At 43.1% G+C, this 18,514-nt stretch overlaps 1 protein-coding gene across 4 annotated transcripts in view; it reads left to right on the top strand.

Moving 5' to 3' along the window:
- The window catches only part of COL6A3 (collagen type VI alpha 3 chain), a 91,950-nt gene that overhangs the window by 6,977 nt on the left and 66,459 nt on the right, over positions 1 to 18,514 (top strand). For 2 of the 4 annotated variants that reach the window (XM_047773847.1, XM_047773848.1), the window contains exons 2-3: positions 12,016 to 12,133; positions 13,668 to 14,285. In XM_047773847.1, coding sequence (XP_047629803.1) covers positions 12,046 to 12,133; positions 13,668 to 14,285 — 706 coding nt within the window. In that variant the 5' untranslated portion in view covers positions 12,016 to 12,045. The remainder of the gene's footprint in view (positions 1 to 12,015; positions 12,134 to 13,667; positions 14,286 to 18,514) is intronic. The other 2 variants (XM_047773851.1, XM_047773850.1) reach the window with 1 other exon arrangement.

The raw sequence follows: 18,514 nt of genomic DNA, 5'->3' as shown, positions 1-18,514 counted from the left end.
AAAAAACCCCACTAAAGATAGAGTCACCATATGACCCAGCAATCCCAGTTCTGGGCACATATCTGGAAAAGATGAAAACTCTAATTTGAAGAGGTACTTGCTTCCCAGTGTTCGTAGCAGCAGTATTCACAATAGCCAAGACTTGACCAGATGTTGTTTTACTGGACAGTACCAGGAAGAGCCACAGACCTTGAGTCTACCACTCAGTGTCTAACATGGACACCAGCAGGTGGCAGTGAGGCCGAGTCAGCACAGGATCACAAGGGTTATAGTCTTGCTATCACAGGACACACTTTGAGAGGCTGGGGTCAAGTAGAGATTGTTCATGGATATGCATGCTGGCTGATAGCTTCTCCTCTAGCACCATTTCACAGGATGGAAAGGGGAGACTCAAGCTGTAAAATAACCAGCTTCAGAAGCATTTCTTTGGAGGGGCTTTCTTAGAGTTGTTCCCAATTGTTTGCTTTTGAGGATTCCCCCCAAACTCTTTCAAAATGTTAAAGTCCACTCTCTTCCTTTCCTAACGAGGACCTAATGAGTCCTCTCTTAGCTTCCTCTCTGGGGACAAGAATGGGGACATTTTCCCAGGACTCAGGCAAGAAAGGGAAGAAGGGCAAGAAAAAATGGAGTTAGGGCAGCTGGAAGACCCCCTTGGGTTTTCTGAAATGTGATTCCCATTTCCCAGCATGGCTGTCTCACTGAGATTTTCCACTATTTCTGCAGCTCCCATTTAAAATGGGACCGTAAGAAGTTAACAGAAGTTCTAGAACTTGATAAGAGGACCAGCCTGATTCTAAAAAGCTGTGCTTGGAGAAGACCAAATAAATGCCTTCAAAATGGGAGCTCTGGATGTATTTAAGCCTTTGTTTGAAAATGATTTCCTTGTGTGCATGTGTGTGTCTCTTTCTTAAAAAAGATTTCCAGACATGGAAAATGAAAAAACCCTTTGAGTAGACTTAATGAAAACGAATTTCACGGAATTGCAAAATAACTTGGGAACGTCTTTGGACTCTGATGGAAACTGCTAGCAAGCTGAAGTGCCCTGCAGAGCAATCTTCATAATAAGAGGTGTCTTTTTAAGTTTCACCTCTTGGATAGTTACGAAAAGGAAAAAGGTACCTCAAATCTTTTTAGAATGAAGCCTAGAAAAAAAAAGAATTTCTAATGCTACGTAGAAAGATGAGAATTTAATGACATTCTGTGATGGAGTCTGTTGCCTTCAGGAGATGGTATGACACAAAGCAACACAGCACTCTACCCACCCAAGGGTCTCAAACAGCCAATTCTGATTTTCTTTTCTCCCTATCCAAAAGAAGAGCAGAAGACAGATAGATTCTGTTGATGCAGAATCTGTGGTTGGTCACCACCAAAGAAGTCTATTTTTTCTCTAAAAGACATGCAGAGTTTCCTCGACATGAAGGCCAAATCCAGCACAGCCTCTTAGGGTTTCCTGGGGTTCTTCCTCTGGGCTTTGTAAACATAGGAGTCTGGGTTCTGTTTGTGTGGTGGTGGGCAAAAAACCTTGGCTCACCTGGCTTCAGTTTCCCAGCTATAAAATGGGGCAAGACGCAGCCACTGGGCTGTTGGAAGGAGGGCATGAAATCTCACCAGTGAGACAGGGGCCCCACTAATATTTCTCGTGCTCTCTTGTCTCTCTTTCTTGGGGGTGGGAGGGAGAGCTAAGGAGGGGCGGTGAGGTAGGGGTGGCTGCCTTCTTGCCCCGTATGAAAATGCACAAGCTGGCTGATCCTCTGGGGAGATGATAATATGACATCTTTTAATAATCTAAATGAAAAAAAAATTCTTCAGGATTTGCTGCCAGGAACTTCAGTTTAAAAATCTGGAATGCCATGACATGCTAAACAATGGAATAGATTTAATTGCAAACAAAAACATGAACAGATATCCAACAGCTGGGCTAGGAATGCTTGAGCCACATGACTGGCTCCTGAGCACCATGGCAGGAAAAGTGTGTGGGGCTGAAATCATTTTTCCCACCTGGGAATTCAGCTCAACTGAACATGCGAGTTCATTAGTCATCAGCAAAGCCTGGATCACTCATCATCCCATGAATATCCTCTTCTGTCCTTTGCTTTCAGATTTGGATAAGCTGATAAGCTTTTCCCCTCTGCCCTCCTCTGCCCTCCCCTCCCCTCCCCCTCTCCCCTCCCCCCTCATTCCCTCTCCTCAATATCTGGATAGATTTGAGAAAAGACAATTCCAGTGCACTGTATATTTTTTTCCTTGACTTTGTGTTCCAAGGGGAAGTGCTTCATTTAGGGGTCTACTCTTTCAAGGATTAAGGTCTTGGAAATAAAAATCTTTACATACAGTTTTCAACCAACTTCAAATTCATTTTCCTTAGAGAATAGTTGAAGTAAGTAATGGCTCAGAAGGACTTTACGACTTCGTTCTGTCATAATTTAGATTTTATGGAGATTCTATCAAAGCCTAGACAGTTATTTTGGAATTTGTCAATAGAGTCTCTACCCGAAGTTTAAGATATGAGAGAATTCGTGGATTCCAAGAAGTGGATCCTGTATAAGATATAGGGATGGTTAAAGAAAAAAAAAGAAAAAACAAACCAAGCAAACAACAAGCAAACAAACAGCAAAAACTACTCAATGGATAATTCAATGGATACTTCACTTGTCAAGGTTGTCTATTGAGAGGTCTTGAAGCTCTTCCCAAACCACACTCAGTGGTGGTAGAACTGCTCTCATCTCATGTATTGTTTTTTTTTTTTTCTCACATGGATTACATGGTCTGATGCTTGGCAGTGAGACCCTATACTATTCTTTTGCCCTCATTCCTAAACAAAAATACTGCTTAAATCCTGCATCTTGTGCATGGATCAAACAATTGGACTGGACCTCCTGAAGGAGTTGCATCAAATCTTCTCCTTGAGCAGCCGTGCTTGAACTGTAGTGGGGGATTAGAACAGGTGCAGTTAGAATCACATGCAAATGTGGATTCTACCCCAGAGACCCCCACATACACAGATACAATGTTGCACACGTTTGTGGGAGGTTGACAGTTCCTTTGAAATCTTTGATCCCGCATTTTAAAATGTTCTTGACCAACTAGAGCATTATAAATGGTCATGGAAAGGACAGATGATCCTTCTGGATAGAATCCAGTAAAAATTTAAAATCTGGACAATTTCCCCATAGAATACTTTTCTAATAGGATACTTGTCACTGATTTAAAAAACTCAATGTTCAATTTTTAATGGAAAGGATCAAGAATAGCATTTGTACTACGTTCTATAAACTACACATTGTTCTAAAGTGTCTATCCTTGGAGTTCCTGTGTTGGCACAGCAGGTTAAAGATATGGCATTGTCCACTGCAGCAGCTTGGGTCACTGCTGTGGCATGGGTTTGATACCTGGCCCAGGAACTTCCATATGCTATGGGTGCAGCTGAAAAAAAAATTAAGTGCCTATCCTCCTCAATTAATGGAGAGTATACTAGAAAGTCACTGACATTGAATTTTTGCATTTGCTTTTTTATTTTTTTCCAAAAGGCAGACTCAGGAATAGGTCTGGCACAGTGTGGGGAAGAAAAGTATGGCTGAATGGAAAGGTTTGGAAGACCCCCAGGGCAGAGCATGGGCTTGAGGAAATTCTAGAGAGCAGTGAGGGCAGTGCTGGGGCAATGGCTAAGGAGGTCATCTGCAGTGAAGAAAACAGACCAACCCGCCAAGCATGAGTTTCTCCATTGCAGTTGGCCATGGTCCTGAGTTCTGACCATGACCTGCCTAGGACTTGGGGATGCTATGGAACCCAAGTCCTGAGGACTGGCGACTCCCCTTCTATGTGGTATAGATTCATGTCTAGCCCACGTTGACTATTCTTTTTTTTAAGATATTTATTTTTTCTATTAGAGTTGATTTACAATGTTCTGTCAATTTCTGTTGTGCAGCAAAGTGACCCAGTCATACATATATATGTGCATTCTTTCTCTCACATTATCCTCCATCCTGCTCCACCACAAGTGATTAGATATAGTTCCCAGTAAGGTAGAGCAGGATCTCCTTGCTCATCCATTCCAAATGCAATAGTTTCTATCTACTAACCCCAAACTCCAAGGCCATTCCACTCTGTCCCCCTCCCCCTCGGCAACCACAAGTCTGTTCTCCAAGTCCATGAGTTTTTTCCTTTTCTGTAGATAGGTTCATTTGTGCTGCCTATTAGATTTAGATATGTGATATCACATGGAATTTGGCTTTCTCTTTCTGACTTACTTCACTTAGTATGAGAATCTCTGGTTCCATCCATGTTGCTGCAAGTGGCATTATTTTGTTCTTTATGGCTGAGTAGTATTCCATTGTGTATATATACCACATCTTATTAATCCATTCATCTGTTGATGGACATTTAGGTTGTTTCCCTATGTCTTGGCTTTTGTGAATAGTGCTGCAGTGAACATAGGGGTGCATGTATCTTTTTTAAATGAAAGTTTGTCTGGATATATGTCCAGGAGTGGGATTGCTGGATCATGTGGTAGTTCTGGATTTACTTTTCTGAGGTACTGCCATACTGTTTTCCATAGTGTTTGTACCAATTTATATTTCTACCAGCAGTGTAAGAGGGCTCCCTTTTCTCCACACCCTCTCCAGCACTTGTTATTTGTTGACTTGTTAATGATGGTTATTCTGACAGGTGTGAGGTGGTACCTCACAGTAGTTTTGATTTGCATTTCTCTAACAGTTAGTGATGTTGAGCATTTTTTTCGTGTGCCTGTTGGCCATCCATATATCTTCTTTGGAGAAATGTCCATTCAAGTTATTTGCCCATTTTTCAGTTGGGTTGTTGGTTTTTTTTGCCATTGAGTTGTATAAGTTGTTTGCATATTTTAGAGATTAAGCCCTTGTCACTTGCATCATTTGAAACTGTTTTCTCCCAAAAGGTTGTCTTTTTGGTGGTTTTTTTTTTTTTTTGTGGTTTCCGTTGCTGTTCAAGCCAAGAAGATTGGGCCGTGTTTTTAGATGCCATCATTATCACCACTCACTGTCACTCCACTAGAAAGAAGTCTGTTCTCTTGATGACTGGCCTTCTGGTCATCATCAGAACATTTCCTTCTCACGGTTGACGCATTTCCAAGAGGACGTTGTGTCGATAGGTGGTTCTCTTTTAGCTGCTGGGCTTGTATCTCCAAACTCTTAGGATCTGACTCACAGAGTAAATGGTGAGGAACTCTCATCACAGGTGATACTTCTGGTTGACTTTGCTGGGAAATCCAAAGCAACAGTGGGTCTTGTGATACATTCTCTTGTTTGCAGTTTTATCTTTTTCTATCCTACCAATTTTTGGCAGGCTGGCCTGGGCCCACATTCTACGTCTTGCTGCTCCTCACAGCTGGGCCACAAGGTCTGGAACCCAGCTCCTCCCTCTGGGCCTGACCTCTGGCAGGAAAAACCAATAGATGGAGCTTCAGGCTTTCTATTGCGTCTGGCTCACCCATGTCCTCCAGTGGCAGCCTTGATAAGGGGCTTCCTCTCTGCTCTCCTTGGCCCTCTGTGCCATCTTGCCAAGTGGCCCATCTAGACACAGGTCCCCTGCCAAGTCCACGTTTCCAATTAGCCAGACAGGCTTTCCTCCGCTGTCGTGACTTGTGTTGCTCTGGATGGCAACACTGAGAGCCTTAGACCATCCTGGCTCTATTAGCAATGTGGGTGTCAACAGAATTCCTGCATCATACAATGAACAACAGTGAACACAATCACCAGGCCCAGGGGGCGCCTCTGGAAAGAGGAAGGTCAAACTAGGAAGGTCGAACAGGTGCAAAAGCCTAGGACTTGGGGGAAGATGATTTCATAGCTGAGATGACACTAGTTGGGGCAAAAATAACTTTTGTACCAGGTCTCAATGTTTATATCAGATTCTTTTTCACTTTTATGAGGCTCAAGTCTTCTTCTCCAAACCTTAACGTTTTGCTGCCAAATACTTCTTTTCTTCTTTCTTCCCAAATATTATTTAGAGGCAAGGACAAATGTTGTGCTATTTAATTATAGGGACACTCACACATATTTAGTTTTATTTTATTTTTCCTGTTTTATCTCTTAAAGACTATCCCATCTCAGAAAAGAGCTGCCACTTTTATACCATTCCTGTAAATCGATGGTTACATGTCAGGTGTTCAGAGTTACCCACGCTTTTTTTTTTTTTTTGGTCTTTTTTGCCATTTCTTGGGCCGCTCCCGTGGCATATGGAGGTTCCCAGCCTAGGGGTCGAATCGGAGCTGCAGCCACCAGCCTAAGCCAGAGCCACAGCAACACAGGATTCGAGCCGCGTCTGCAACCTACACCACAGCTCACGGTAACGCCAGATCCTTAAACCCACTGAGCAAGGCCAGGGACCGAACCCGCAACCTCACGGTTCCTAGTCGGATTCGTTAACTACTGAGCCACGACGGGAAGAGTTACCCATACTTTTAAAATCCACTGGTGACATCTGTTGTCGTTTCTTTTTTATTGTAGTAAAACACACCTGACATAAAATTTACAATCTTAATCATTTTTAAGTGAATAGTGCAGGAGTGTTAGCTCTATATGCCTTGTTGGGTAACCAATCTCTGAAACATTTTCGTCTTGCAAAACTTAAACTCTGTGCTCATCGAGCAACTCCTTGTTGCACCCCACCCCCCGCCCAAACCCCCTACCTCTGGCAACCACCATTTTATTTTTTATTTCTAATAGTTTGACTTTCAGATACCTGATGTAAGTGGAATCTTGAAGTGTGTCTCTTTTTGTGACTTACTATGATGTCTTCAAGTTTTATCCATGTTGTACCATATTACAGGACATTCTTCTTTTGTTTAAGGCTGAGTAGTATTCCACTGTACGTATATGCTATATTTTCTTTATCTACTCATCCATTAATAGGCATTTATCTTGGCTATTATGAATAATGCTACATTAAACTTGGGTGTGTGTACATCTCTTCAAAATATTATTTTCAATTATTTTAGATCCATACCCAGAAGTAGGACTGCTAGGTTATATGGTAATTCTGCTTTTAATTTTTTTTTTTTGAGGAATCTCCATAGAGTTTTCTATAGTGGCTGCAGCATTTTAAATTCACACCAACAGTGCATAGGGACTCCAATATTTCTACATCCTCATTAATACTTATCATCTACTTTTTTTATATAGTGGCCATCTTACTGGGTGTGAGTTAATATCTTATTGTAGTTTTGATATATATTTCTCCTATGCTGTGTTTTTTCGTATGCTCATTGGCCTTTTGTATATCTTTGGAGAAATGTCTATTTAAGTCCTTTACCTATTTTTAAATCAGATTTTGTTGTTGCTCTTGATAAGCGGTAGGAGTTCTTCCTGTATGCTGATATAAACCTCTTATCAGGTATATGGTTTGTAAATATTTTTTCATTCTGTAGGTTGCCTCTTCACTGTTTATTCTTTCCTTTGTTGTGTAAAAGTTAGGTTTTATATGATACCATTTACTTTTATTGTCTGTGCTTTTGGTGTCAGATTGAAGAAATCATTAACAAATCCAGTGATATGCTGATTTCCTCCTATATTTTCTTCTAAAAGTTTTATTGTTTCAGGTCTTACATTGATATTTTTCATCCATTTTGAGTTAGTTTTTTGTAAATGGTGTAAGTTAAGGATCCAGCTTTATTTATTTATTTATTTTGCATGAAGATATACAGTTTATCAAACACCATTTTGTTGACAAAAATATTATTCTGTCCCCCATATATGACCTTGGCACCCTTAAAGAAGATGATTTGACCATATACTTGAGGGTTTATTTCTGGGATCTTGATATGTCTGTCTTTATCCCAGTATGCTTAGTATTTGGATTACTGTAGCCTTGCAACATGACTTGAAATCAGGAAATGTGAGGTCTCCAGCTTTATTTTTCCTTTCTCAAGGTTGCTACAGCTCTACCAGGTCCTTTGAAATTCCATATGAATTTTAGGATTTTTTTTCTGTTTCTTCCAAAAAAATGCTACTGGAACTTTCATAAAGATTGCATTGAATCTGTGGATTACTCTGGATTACACTGCCATTTAACCAATATTAAATTTTTTGATCCATGGACACAGGATGTCCTTCCATTTTTCTGCGTCATTCTTTCAGCAATGTTTCATAATTTTTAGTACACAGGTTTTTCACTTCCTTGGTTAAATTTATTCCTAAATATTTTGTTTTCAATGCTATGTGAAATGAGATTGCTTTCTTAATTTCCTTTTTGGATTGTTCACTGTTAGTGTATAGAAATGCAACTGATTTTTTGTGTGTTGATTTTTGTAACCTGCAACTTGGCAGAATATGTTTATAAGTTCTAAGAGTTTTTTTTTGCTTGAAATCTTTAGTGTTTTCTAAGTATAAGATTATGTCATCTCCAAATAGAGACAATTTAACTTTTTCCTTTCTAATTTGGATGCCATTTATTGTCATTGCCTAATTTCTCTGGTTAGGAATTCCAATGCTGTGTTAAATAGACATGAAGAGAGAGGCATCCTTGCCCTGTTCCTGATCTTAGAAGGGAAACCTTCCCTTTTTCACCATTCAGTATGATGTTAGCTGTGAGCTTTTCATATGTTAAACGAGTGTCCTTTTATTCCTAGTTTGTTACCTTTTTTTTTTCCATCAGAGAAAGTTATGTTCTATAAAATGCTTTTCTGCATCAATTGATATGACCACTGAGATGGGGTTTTTTCAGTCCTACATTCTGTTAATGTGGCATATTACACTGATTGATTTTCATTTGTTGAACCATCCTTGCATTCTAGGAATAAAATCCCACTTGGTCATGTATAAGCCTTTTAATGTGTAATGAATCCAGTTGGTTAGCATTTTATTAAGAATTTTGCACCAGTATTCATCAGGAATATTGGTCTGAAGTTCCCTTGCAGTATTTTTGTTGGATTTTGATATTAGGGTAAAGCTAGCCATATAAAACAAGTTTGAAAGTGTTCCCTTTGCTTCAGTTTTTGGAAGCGTTTGAGAAAAATTGCTGTTCATTTTTCCTTAAATCTTTGTTAAGATTCTCCAATGAAGCCATCTGGTCCTGAAGTTTGCTTTGTTGGGAAGCTTTTGACTCCTAACTAGTTATATAGGTTGATCATTACTTTTTCATGATTCAATCTTGGTAGGTCATATGTTTCTAAAAATTTATCCATGTCTTCTTGGTTATCCAGTTTGTTGGTATATTCCTGTCCTCACTTCTTCCAGGTTTCATGAGGTTCTGTCCATTTTCTCAACTTCATGACAGTGATGCTGTTTTACAAACCACTTCCCATGCCTGCTCTGCTCTCGGTTCCCTTCCCTCTCTCAGGGAAGGGTCAAATCATTCCCAAGGCAAGGGGTTGAAAAGCAATTTAGAAGCATTGGACTTTTAGGATTATAACATGAAAAAAAAATCTCTTGTGGCAATTTGACCTATACCTGAAAACCAGAGAGAGAGAGAGCATTTTGGTTTTTATCATGCAGATGATGACTATCTTCTCATTGCCTCTTCACAAAGCCTCCTTCTCCATCTTCAAATCCTAGCAATGAAATAGGAGGTATGATGATAACCCAATCTCTCCAGATTAAATATGTTTTGGTTTCTTAAACCAAAGGAGATTTCACACTTGACTGTAGTCTATACTACATAATTTTCAATATCAAATAGGACTTCTTGAAATTAAGTGCAATAAAAAAATAACCAGTCATTTTGATTAGCACCTAAAAGTTCATGTCGTTGATGGGGTTGATTCTGGGTCCTGCCAGAGCCTCTTTGGAGAGACTTGGGTCATCTCCACATTCCATCCCTTCACGTGGTCACTGGGAGGTGGGGACCTCCTTCGTCAAGGGAACTGGATCCCCACTTGCATTTAATGGGGTCCAAGGTTATGGGTATCCACACACCCCTGAACTGAGTTGAGTAGAGACCTGGCAGGTGGAGTGCCCTTTAGCAACTACTTTAGAGCATCAAGGACTTAGCAAAATCAGACATAGGAATACACAGCCCCTGTTTCTAAAATATGCAACTTGATTTATTTGTTGTAAGTAACTACTTTTGAAGAAAGATGTCTAAACACGTTCCCCTAAACATGTTTGGGGAATTCTGGGTTGAATAAAGCACATCAGGTTTCTTTACTCCTCAGAGCTGTTAAGGTATTTTGTAAGTGTTCCAGAGGGGGCTTGCTATTCAGTGCTTCCCAAACTCCTCTTCCTCCTGGAAGGTTTCATGGAATGAGCATTCCCTGGAATTCACTTTAGGAAATGCTGGCAAAACCAACCTTGGAAGAAAAGGGTAGTTAGAATTCGCTTACTCTCCATTCTGGTTTGGGCACTTAGAAAACAGCCTGCTACACAATCCTCACAAAACCTGGCAAGAGAGGTATTATTGTTCATACATTATAGATGAGGAAACAGGGGTTTTGGAGTGATAAAAGGACCTGCCCAAGGCATGATGTGGGAGATGCAGGACCCAGGTTTATCTGACTCCAAGCGCCTTGGTTTTCTTCAGTATCACTGACTCCTTATTTGATTCTAAAAACTCCAGATCCAGGCTATTGAACTTAATTGACAAGTTGTCATGGATTGTAAGAAAATACTGTCCTTCTTATCCTCTCTTCTTACTAACCTTTGGAGGGATGTGTGTCATTTCAGCATCAAGGTGTCCCTCAACAGCTGTATCACATGGACCAATTATTCTCTGAGCCCCAATTTCTTCTTCATAAACATGGGTATGAGAATCTATCTAGAAGGATAATGTGAAGATAAAAGATATATTCTAAAAAAGCAGTGCTTGGAGCATAGTAGGTGCTGAGTAACTTTTGATTACATGACATCAAAAATAGTGGTGTGATAAAAGTCAAGCCTGCTTGTGTTGCCAACATCCCATCTCTCTAATGCTGTTACCCAAGCTTCTGACCAGAAAACCCCTGACAGGTCTGGGTTATGGTAGCAGAATCATTGATACACAGGCACAGCTGCAGCCAGGACCGGCCCCGGTATCTGCGGACTCTGTGCAAAATGAAAATGAAGGGTCCTTATCCAAAAGTTATGCAGAATTTCAAGACAGCAAGGACCAATCATTAAACCAAGCCTGGGTTCCTGGGAGACTGCACTGGTCATACATTCATAACCTGGAAAAGAGTCAAGGGAAACCAGAACCTTGGATCAGGGGGAAGAGAAGAGACTGATCCAAGACTGATGTCCTGCAAAAGGACCCAAGCCTGGATGGAGATGTCTCAGGCTGGTTCTTTGGAGGGTCATAGGAAGAGCCTAGATGCCCTAGCTGGTCTCATTGGATAAGGGATTGGAGGGTAAAGAGACTGATGCGGAAAGTTTGGTGCAGGTGTAGATGCTTTCAGGTTCGGGGTGGGGAGAAGGAGTGTTTGTAGGGCCAAGGGATCTGACACAGACTACTGAGCCCATCTAGTGAGCTGGGCTGGCTGGAAGTCACATTTGCACCTCTACTTGCACGGGAGACCTCACTGCAAGGCAGCCAGCCCACAGGACTGGGTTCTGCCTTGCTAATTCAATATCCCTGGGCGTGCTCCATTCTGAGATTGGAGTTGGGCCCTCGGCAAGTTATTCTTGGAGGAAAAGCGCTAAATATTAATAGAGAATAAAGCAAGACACGAAGCGGTCCCAGCTGCTGTGGTTGTGTTTGCGCACGCTGTGATCTGGACCAAGCCCGTTCTCTCCACGAACTGAAGCTTTCCTGTGAGATTCCTTCAGATGCGATCATCAGAGTTAAGCTGGGCACCGCCTTTGTGGCTCCGAGCGCCTTTCCTCCTGACACTTTTTCATTCTGCCATGTGTTTAGTGGTGTGCTATTGTTGCTTGCCTCCATTTGAGAGGGAAGAAGGTGGAATTGCAGTTTTTAGCTATGGCCAAAGTTGTACCAGCACCAGATTCAAAGACTCTCACATATATGTTTAGTCAAGATTAGCTTTCATAAAAGGGGTAAATCCTTGATTCACTTGTCAGGAATCTGAGAGTCAAAACTGATCATTCGCCTCTGCCCTGTTTTCTATTGCAGGTTCTTACTTGGTGCTTAGACAAAATCAAAATGAGGAAACATCGGCATTTGCCATTAGTGGCCATCTTTTGCCTCTTTTTCTCAGGCTTTTCCTTTACTCGTGCCCAGCAACAAGCAGGTAAGAGCCAGAAACTTCTCTTTATTTAATTAAAGAAACAGTGTTTTCTGGTTTTAGATCTTAGATATCACGAACTTGCGGTAGAGCTTAGAGGGGCTTTGAAGAGATAGCCTAGCTATTGATGGTAGGATGTTTGTTTATTTTACACATCTTTCTAGCTACTCTTGATCCAGGGAGAGACAGCTTCTTCTTTTTTTTTTTTTTTTTTTTGCTAAAACTTGGGTTTGCTATCTTAGCAGTGGTTTGCAAGTGATTTGTTCTTTCATTCGGGTGTGAGCAGAAAGTTTGTCTTGAAAATATTTTACTGTCTGAAGAGCTTTTCACCGTTTCGGGTACTGGTTCGTATCTGAGCACATAAGACTAGGAGAAGACAATGCTTGGGAGCAAAAATTATTTTTCCTGAAAAAAAAAACACCCCCACCCCCAATAATACCCTTTCTCTCCAACTCGGGACAAAGAAAGATATTTTTTCATCTAGAATCATAAAGTCTTAAAAAAAAATCAGTTCCCCCAAACTGCTTAAAAATAGATCCTAGTTAACCCTATTAAGAATTTACTTGCAGAGTTTTAGAAAAATGAGAACTGCTTCATGTGTTATGAGCTTGGATGGGTTGGCTTGCCTCCCTCTCCTTTGCTTGGAGAGCTGGGCTTCTTATGGGGATTCTCCCAGACCTGGCAGTTCTTAGATGGCGGGAGGTGACTGCCACCTCAATGCAAGGGGAGCGTTGGCTGGGGCATCAGATTAACCCCAGGTAAGTAGAGTCTGAGGGTCTGCTGGGCTCAGCCAGTCAGGCCTCCCATGGAAGGGCACGCCCCAGCCACCAGCAGCCTGGTACCCTGAGCCTCCTGCTCCTACTTTGGAAGGAGAAGATTTATATTGGAAAGGGATAAGTCTTGTTCAACATCTAAGGAGGCTTGTCTGGCTCTGAAAAACCTGTAGTGACAAGGTGAGGGCACCTTTCTTCGTGCTAACAAGTCTGAAAATATGAGACTTGACCCACCTCTATATTTATACAAATCTTCTTCATTTAGAGAAGATGTATTTATTATATTTATTTTCCTTGAAAATTACCCAGAGCATTGGAGGTTAGTTTAGACGAAACAGTAGTCGCCTTGAGAATTCCTTCTCGTCAAGGCTCAGTTTCAAACCAAAGCTGAAGAATGAGTTTATAAGATGAGGCTTGGTTATCTGGGGTGGGGTAGCCTTCTGGACTGATCAGGTGGGTCTCAGGGTCCAAACTGCCAGAGTTTGAGTTAAAGGACAGCCCAGGGAACACTTCCTCCCCTTTCTGGAGCCTGCTCCTGGTCCGTGTATGGTGGTCATTAGGTACGGAAGTTGGGCCAATGACTGGGCACCAGCAGCTGGTGCGTCCTGGGGTCCAGGTAAGTCAGCCCTCCTGCCTGTTTCACACGTGGGCTGTGCATTATTTAGTGACAGCAGAGTGGAAACGGAATGAATTGAGGAAGGCTTTGCACTGATGGGAAGTCATTTCTGGAACAGGAGAAACATCTAAACCAATGTCTTTTTTTAAAGATGTCAAAAAAGGTGCCGCTGCCGATATAATATTTCTAGTGGATTCCTCTTGGAGCATTGGAAAGGAGCATTTCCAACTTGTTCGGGAGTTTCTTTATGATGTGATAAAATCTTTAGCTGTGGGAGAAAACGATTTCCGTTTTGCTCTGGTCCAGTTCAACGGCAACCCACATACCGAGTTCCTGTTAAACACGTACCGTTCTAAACAAGACGTCCTCTCCCATGTGTCCAACTTGTCTTATTTTGGGGGAAGCAATCAGACTGGAAAAGGATTAGAATACGTAATGCAAAACCACCTCACTGAGGCTGCCGGAAGCCGGGCCCGGGACGGAGTCCCTCAGGTTATCGTAGTGTTAACTGACAGAGCCTCGAAGGATGGCCTTGTTTTGCCCTCAGCGGAACTTAAGTCTGCTGATGTTAACGTGTTTGCGGTTGGCGTTGAGGATGCAGATGAAGGAGCCTTAAAAGAAATAGCAAGTGAACCGCTCAATATGCATGTTTTCAACCTAGAGAATTTTACCTCCCTCCATGACCTAGTAGGAAACTTAGTGTCCTGTGTGCATTCATCCATGACTCCAGAAGGGGCTGGAGGCACAGAGACCCTTAAAGACATCACAGGTAATGGCAACATCGCCCAGCTGCTGCCTGCCTTGCTGTTCTTTGGAGATAAGCTTGGCAAACGCTGGCCTGAAAGCAACATGATGGCTGAGAGATGGTGGGTGGCGTAGGGAAGAGATGGCTATTCCCAGGTTTAAAAACAAAGGTTTGAACATTCTCTGCTGTCTGCTTCGAAAGTAGAGCATTCACCTGCCTTCAGGAGGGGTTCTTTGCTTTTGAGACCATTAATATTCTAACTCTAAAAACACATCCTGGTACTACGATCCCATAAGAGCTGCTTCTACCTTCCTTGGACAAGAAAGCCTCAGTGTGGCTGCGGGGGGATGGGGGGCATCGGACAAAAATCCCTCTGTTTGTTACAGGGATGGAGGGTGTGTCCTTTCAAGAAAGCCCCATGTCTGAAAGAGCTTGAACTGAGGGGGAAGGAGGGTCCAGTGGAACCACACCCAGAGCTCCTCTCTGTGACTCCCAGAATTGATTTCAGAGGACTGATGGGATTACAATTGGAAGAATCCTTAGGGATGATCCATCCCAAATCTATTTTGAAGACAGTGAGTCCTGGGGGGGTCGCAAAGTCCTGACATGTTGGCTTTGCACCCGCTTTCTTTCCCTCCGTGCTGTCACCAGGGCTGTGCCCAGGGATGCTTCTGATTCCAGTGGCCCTGATCAGTGCCACTCTGGACGTATCTATGCTTGAGGACTGTACATGGCTGTTCCATTGCACACTGACATGTGCGGAACTAGTTGATGGACCGGTTATGGAACCAGTCAAACCCATTTGCTCCCTTTCTAGTACCAAGTTCCCAAAGACCGAGAGGCAAGGGATTCGAAAGATGAAATTTCAAATGTATTGTACCACAGTAGTTCTGACCAATGCCCAGGGATAGGCTTCCTCCTTAGTGACAGGCAGGGTGGAGGGACCTCCTTTCGTCACAAAATGAATCTATTTTGATAATTGAGAACAGAGAATTTGGGAGCTGCAAGGAACTGGAGTTATTTTTGAATAGCTGCTGCAGGGCTGCGATGAAGGAGTCCCAAAAGAGTCAGGAAGGCACTGACTTTGCAGTAACGTTTGGCTGTGGGTAGAGACCACGAGTCTGGGGTCTTCCCACTTGGTATGCCTCCCTGGCGCTCTGCAGCGATCACTCTTGAAAAAAGTTACCAGGGTCGGAGCTTGCAAAGAGAGAATGATCGAGAGGCAAGAAGGACTTCGTGGGACGGAAATGTGCCACTGCTAAGATGGCAGCCAGCAAATTCCTGCGGTAACCCGCCCTGGGGTCCTGGCTGGGCGGGGAAGCTGAAGAGGGCTGGAAGGGGCTGGAAGACTTCTGGAAAGCCAGAGGAGTGGCCAGGACGAGGCGGGAGAGACGCAGAGGCAGCTGAGTGTGTAAATGAGGGACACTGTGTGCAGAGGGAGGCTTTGGAGACAGGTGGTGGGGATGGAGGAATCTCAAGTGATGCTCACAGTGTGACCTTCCTGTGATTAGGGGGTAATAGACAGGACCACAGGCACGAGGCAGCTGGAGCCTGAGAGGCTGATGCTCAGGACAGTGATCAGGTAGACGTTAAAGTCTCTGGAGGTGACCACGTGGTGTGTGGTGTGGACTCAGGCTACACATGGTGTACCTGAAGTCCTCAGGAAGGCTGGAGGATCCCTTCAGCACCCTTAGTGGCAGCAAGGAGGTGGCTAGTTCTCTGAGTGGAGAGAGCGTGAACGGGCAGCCTGGCTTAGGTTGGCTCACGCAGAGGAGCCATTACAGGCAGCAAGGTCAATGCCCCGCGTTTCTCCTAAGCTTTCGCAGGTGGTTATTGCCAAGAGGGTTTCAGAGACAGGGGCAGGAGAGGAGGGGACGGGTGGAAAGTCAGTCTCTTGTGAATTCACGATAGTGGATGGAGAAGGAAGAAGAAAGATTTGAGGGTTAGGGTTAGAGGGAGAAGTCAGCCCATCTCAGAAGCCTCCTGGGAGGGATGGAGAGAAGGACAGAAGGGCAGGAGGAGTCCAGAGAAAGGCAGAACTTTCTGGATTGTGATCAGAATAATGGGCGGAATAGTAGGTACATCGTATTAGATGTCAGTTAGTTTTTCATAAGAGAGGTTCAGAAAATAAGGGGTGTGGAGCGATGCACCTCGGTGTCAGGAGAAAGGCGCCAGCTGTCCTGGGCGGGCCGAGTGTGGTTAAGAGAAGGGCTTCACAATGAATGGTTCCCTGTGATTTCAGCTTTGGTAGGGGTGGGAGAGCCAAAATCTGTATGAGAGAGACGTGCAGGACAGTCTGGATTATTTATTAAACCTGAAGAGTGATCCCTACGTCAAGTGACACACCTCTCCTCTACTAGTGATTTCAGGAAAAGGAGGGGGACCTTCGAAAGCACCCCAATCAAGCACCGTGGGTTCCAAGGAGATTACGAGATGGCCTCCGCGTGATCTTCTCTGTTTGCCACACTATTCTCAGCATCAATAAACCACGAATCGCTGCATTTCTGAGTATAGGGACAATAATGGATCCACGTCAAAAACCATGACGGGGATGGGGAGAGCAATAGAACGTCTTTGTTGACATTTGGACGTTCCGAAAAAAAGTGGACGAATGAGCCTTTATGTCTAACCACGACATGAGTGGATAAACCATTAGATTATCATGAGACGCTAAATGAACCTCTCAACACAGTATGTTTCCACGCAGATGATAAAACCTTTGTTTTTACACCAAGAAAGCATCTCTGTCTTCTAGTGTCCAAGCCACTAGCAGCACCAGGGTGGACTATTAATCCATTTCTGTGGTCTTTTCCTAATTAACTTCACTCTTCAATATTCCATTGCATGCGCCACGGCAAAAGACATAAAATCATAATAATTCTCTGCTTGTATTATTAGTTTTGGAAACAGATCGTCAGAAAGGCACTACAGATGTTGCTAATAAGTCAGGACTATTTCTTTCTCTTTCCTGTTCACTGGGTAGGGAACATTTTATATACATACATATATACATTGTATATAAATGTTCCATATATAAATAAATATATGTATGTTAACAGTTGCCACTGTTCCAAGTGAATTCAAGTCAAGTAATACCTGAAAGTTGTGTTTCTTAAAGTCCCTTTTTACAAATGGATAGAAGATGCCACAGCTTTACTAAAGCGAAAGCTAAACGTGACCCATACTCTGTGAGGATGGTCTTCCTTTTCTTCTCAAAATACAAATATTTCCTAAACTCGGGAAATCCACCTGCAATTTTATGTGGGCATAGGCAATGCGAATTCACTCGTTTTGAACTTTTTCTTGAAAAAAAAAGGAAGCCTCCCGTGGGCTGAGGAAGGCGTCGTGCCCACACCACTCTGCTCAGGAAAGTAGTGCCGCCCATGACGTGGAAGGACGCTCAGATTTTTTCTCCATGGTCGTGGCGACACTGCTCCCAGAAAAATGCCACAGAGGGTGTGATCCGTGAGCCATCAGAGCAGGAAACCGGACAACTGCACGTTTTTAGTGTTAGCTGGAGCTGACTCCTCTCAGAGTTAACGTTGGTCACTGGCGTGCCTTGCTGCACACAAGAACCACCGTGGCTCTTGTGTCTGCCTGAGGCTGCGGCTCCCCTGGATAACACAGCATGTGCTTGTGTGTCCCCATCGCTGTGTGTCTAAAAGGACCACGTTGTTTTTGCAGTGATGACAAATTATCCAACACTTTTCTATGACCCGCGGCTGTCCAGCGTCTTCAAAGGGAAGTGATCCAGGGTGTTTGTTTCTTCCGTATTTGTGTATCTTATTTAGTCTATCATGAATTGCAATCCAAAAAGTAGGTCATAAAATTCATGAGGAAGGCACCATCCTGTGACTTAGGGGTCATTTTCCTTTTATTGACCCCAGGCTCAGAGTTAGTTTTTCTTTGCAACATCTTGGTCTGCTGAGTAAGTGGCAGATACTCCCTGGTCCCTCAGGGTCCTTGGTTTAGGCCTGGGGAATGTTGAAGGATTTCGTGGTGTGGTTTTCAGAGCCTGGAGCTCCTGTGTTGATGTGAGCCATGTCTATGGCCTGCTGTGTAATTCACACTGCTGGCACCACACCCTCCCAGAGATCCTTCAGGAATCTTGCATTTTGGCTGAAGAGTAGCAAATGCTTAGAATTCTTAGCACAGGCTGTTACTCTCTTATAAGAGCTTATAAGATATTTCCACATGAGTAGCTTTCCTATGCAAGGAATTCCCCTGCAGAAGTGTTGTCAGGGGAGTTCCCG

The sequence above is a fragment of the Phacochoerus africanus genome, chromosome 3, assembly GCF_016906955.1.
Source record: "Phacochoerus africanus isolate WHEZ1 chromosome 3, ROS_Pafr_v1, whole genome shotgun sequence".
Taxonomy (NCBI): Eukaryota; Metazoa; Chordata; class Mammalia; order Artiodactyla; family Suidae; genus Phacochoerus; species Phacochoerus africanus.
The sequence above is the reverse complement of the archived record's forward strand: the minus strand, read 5'-3'. Positions and strand labels throughout refer to the sequence as shown.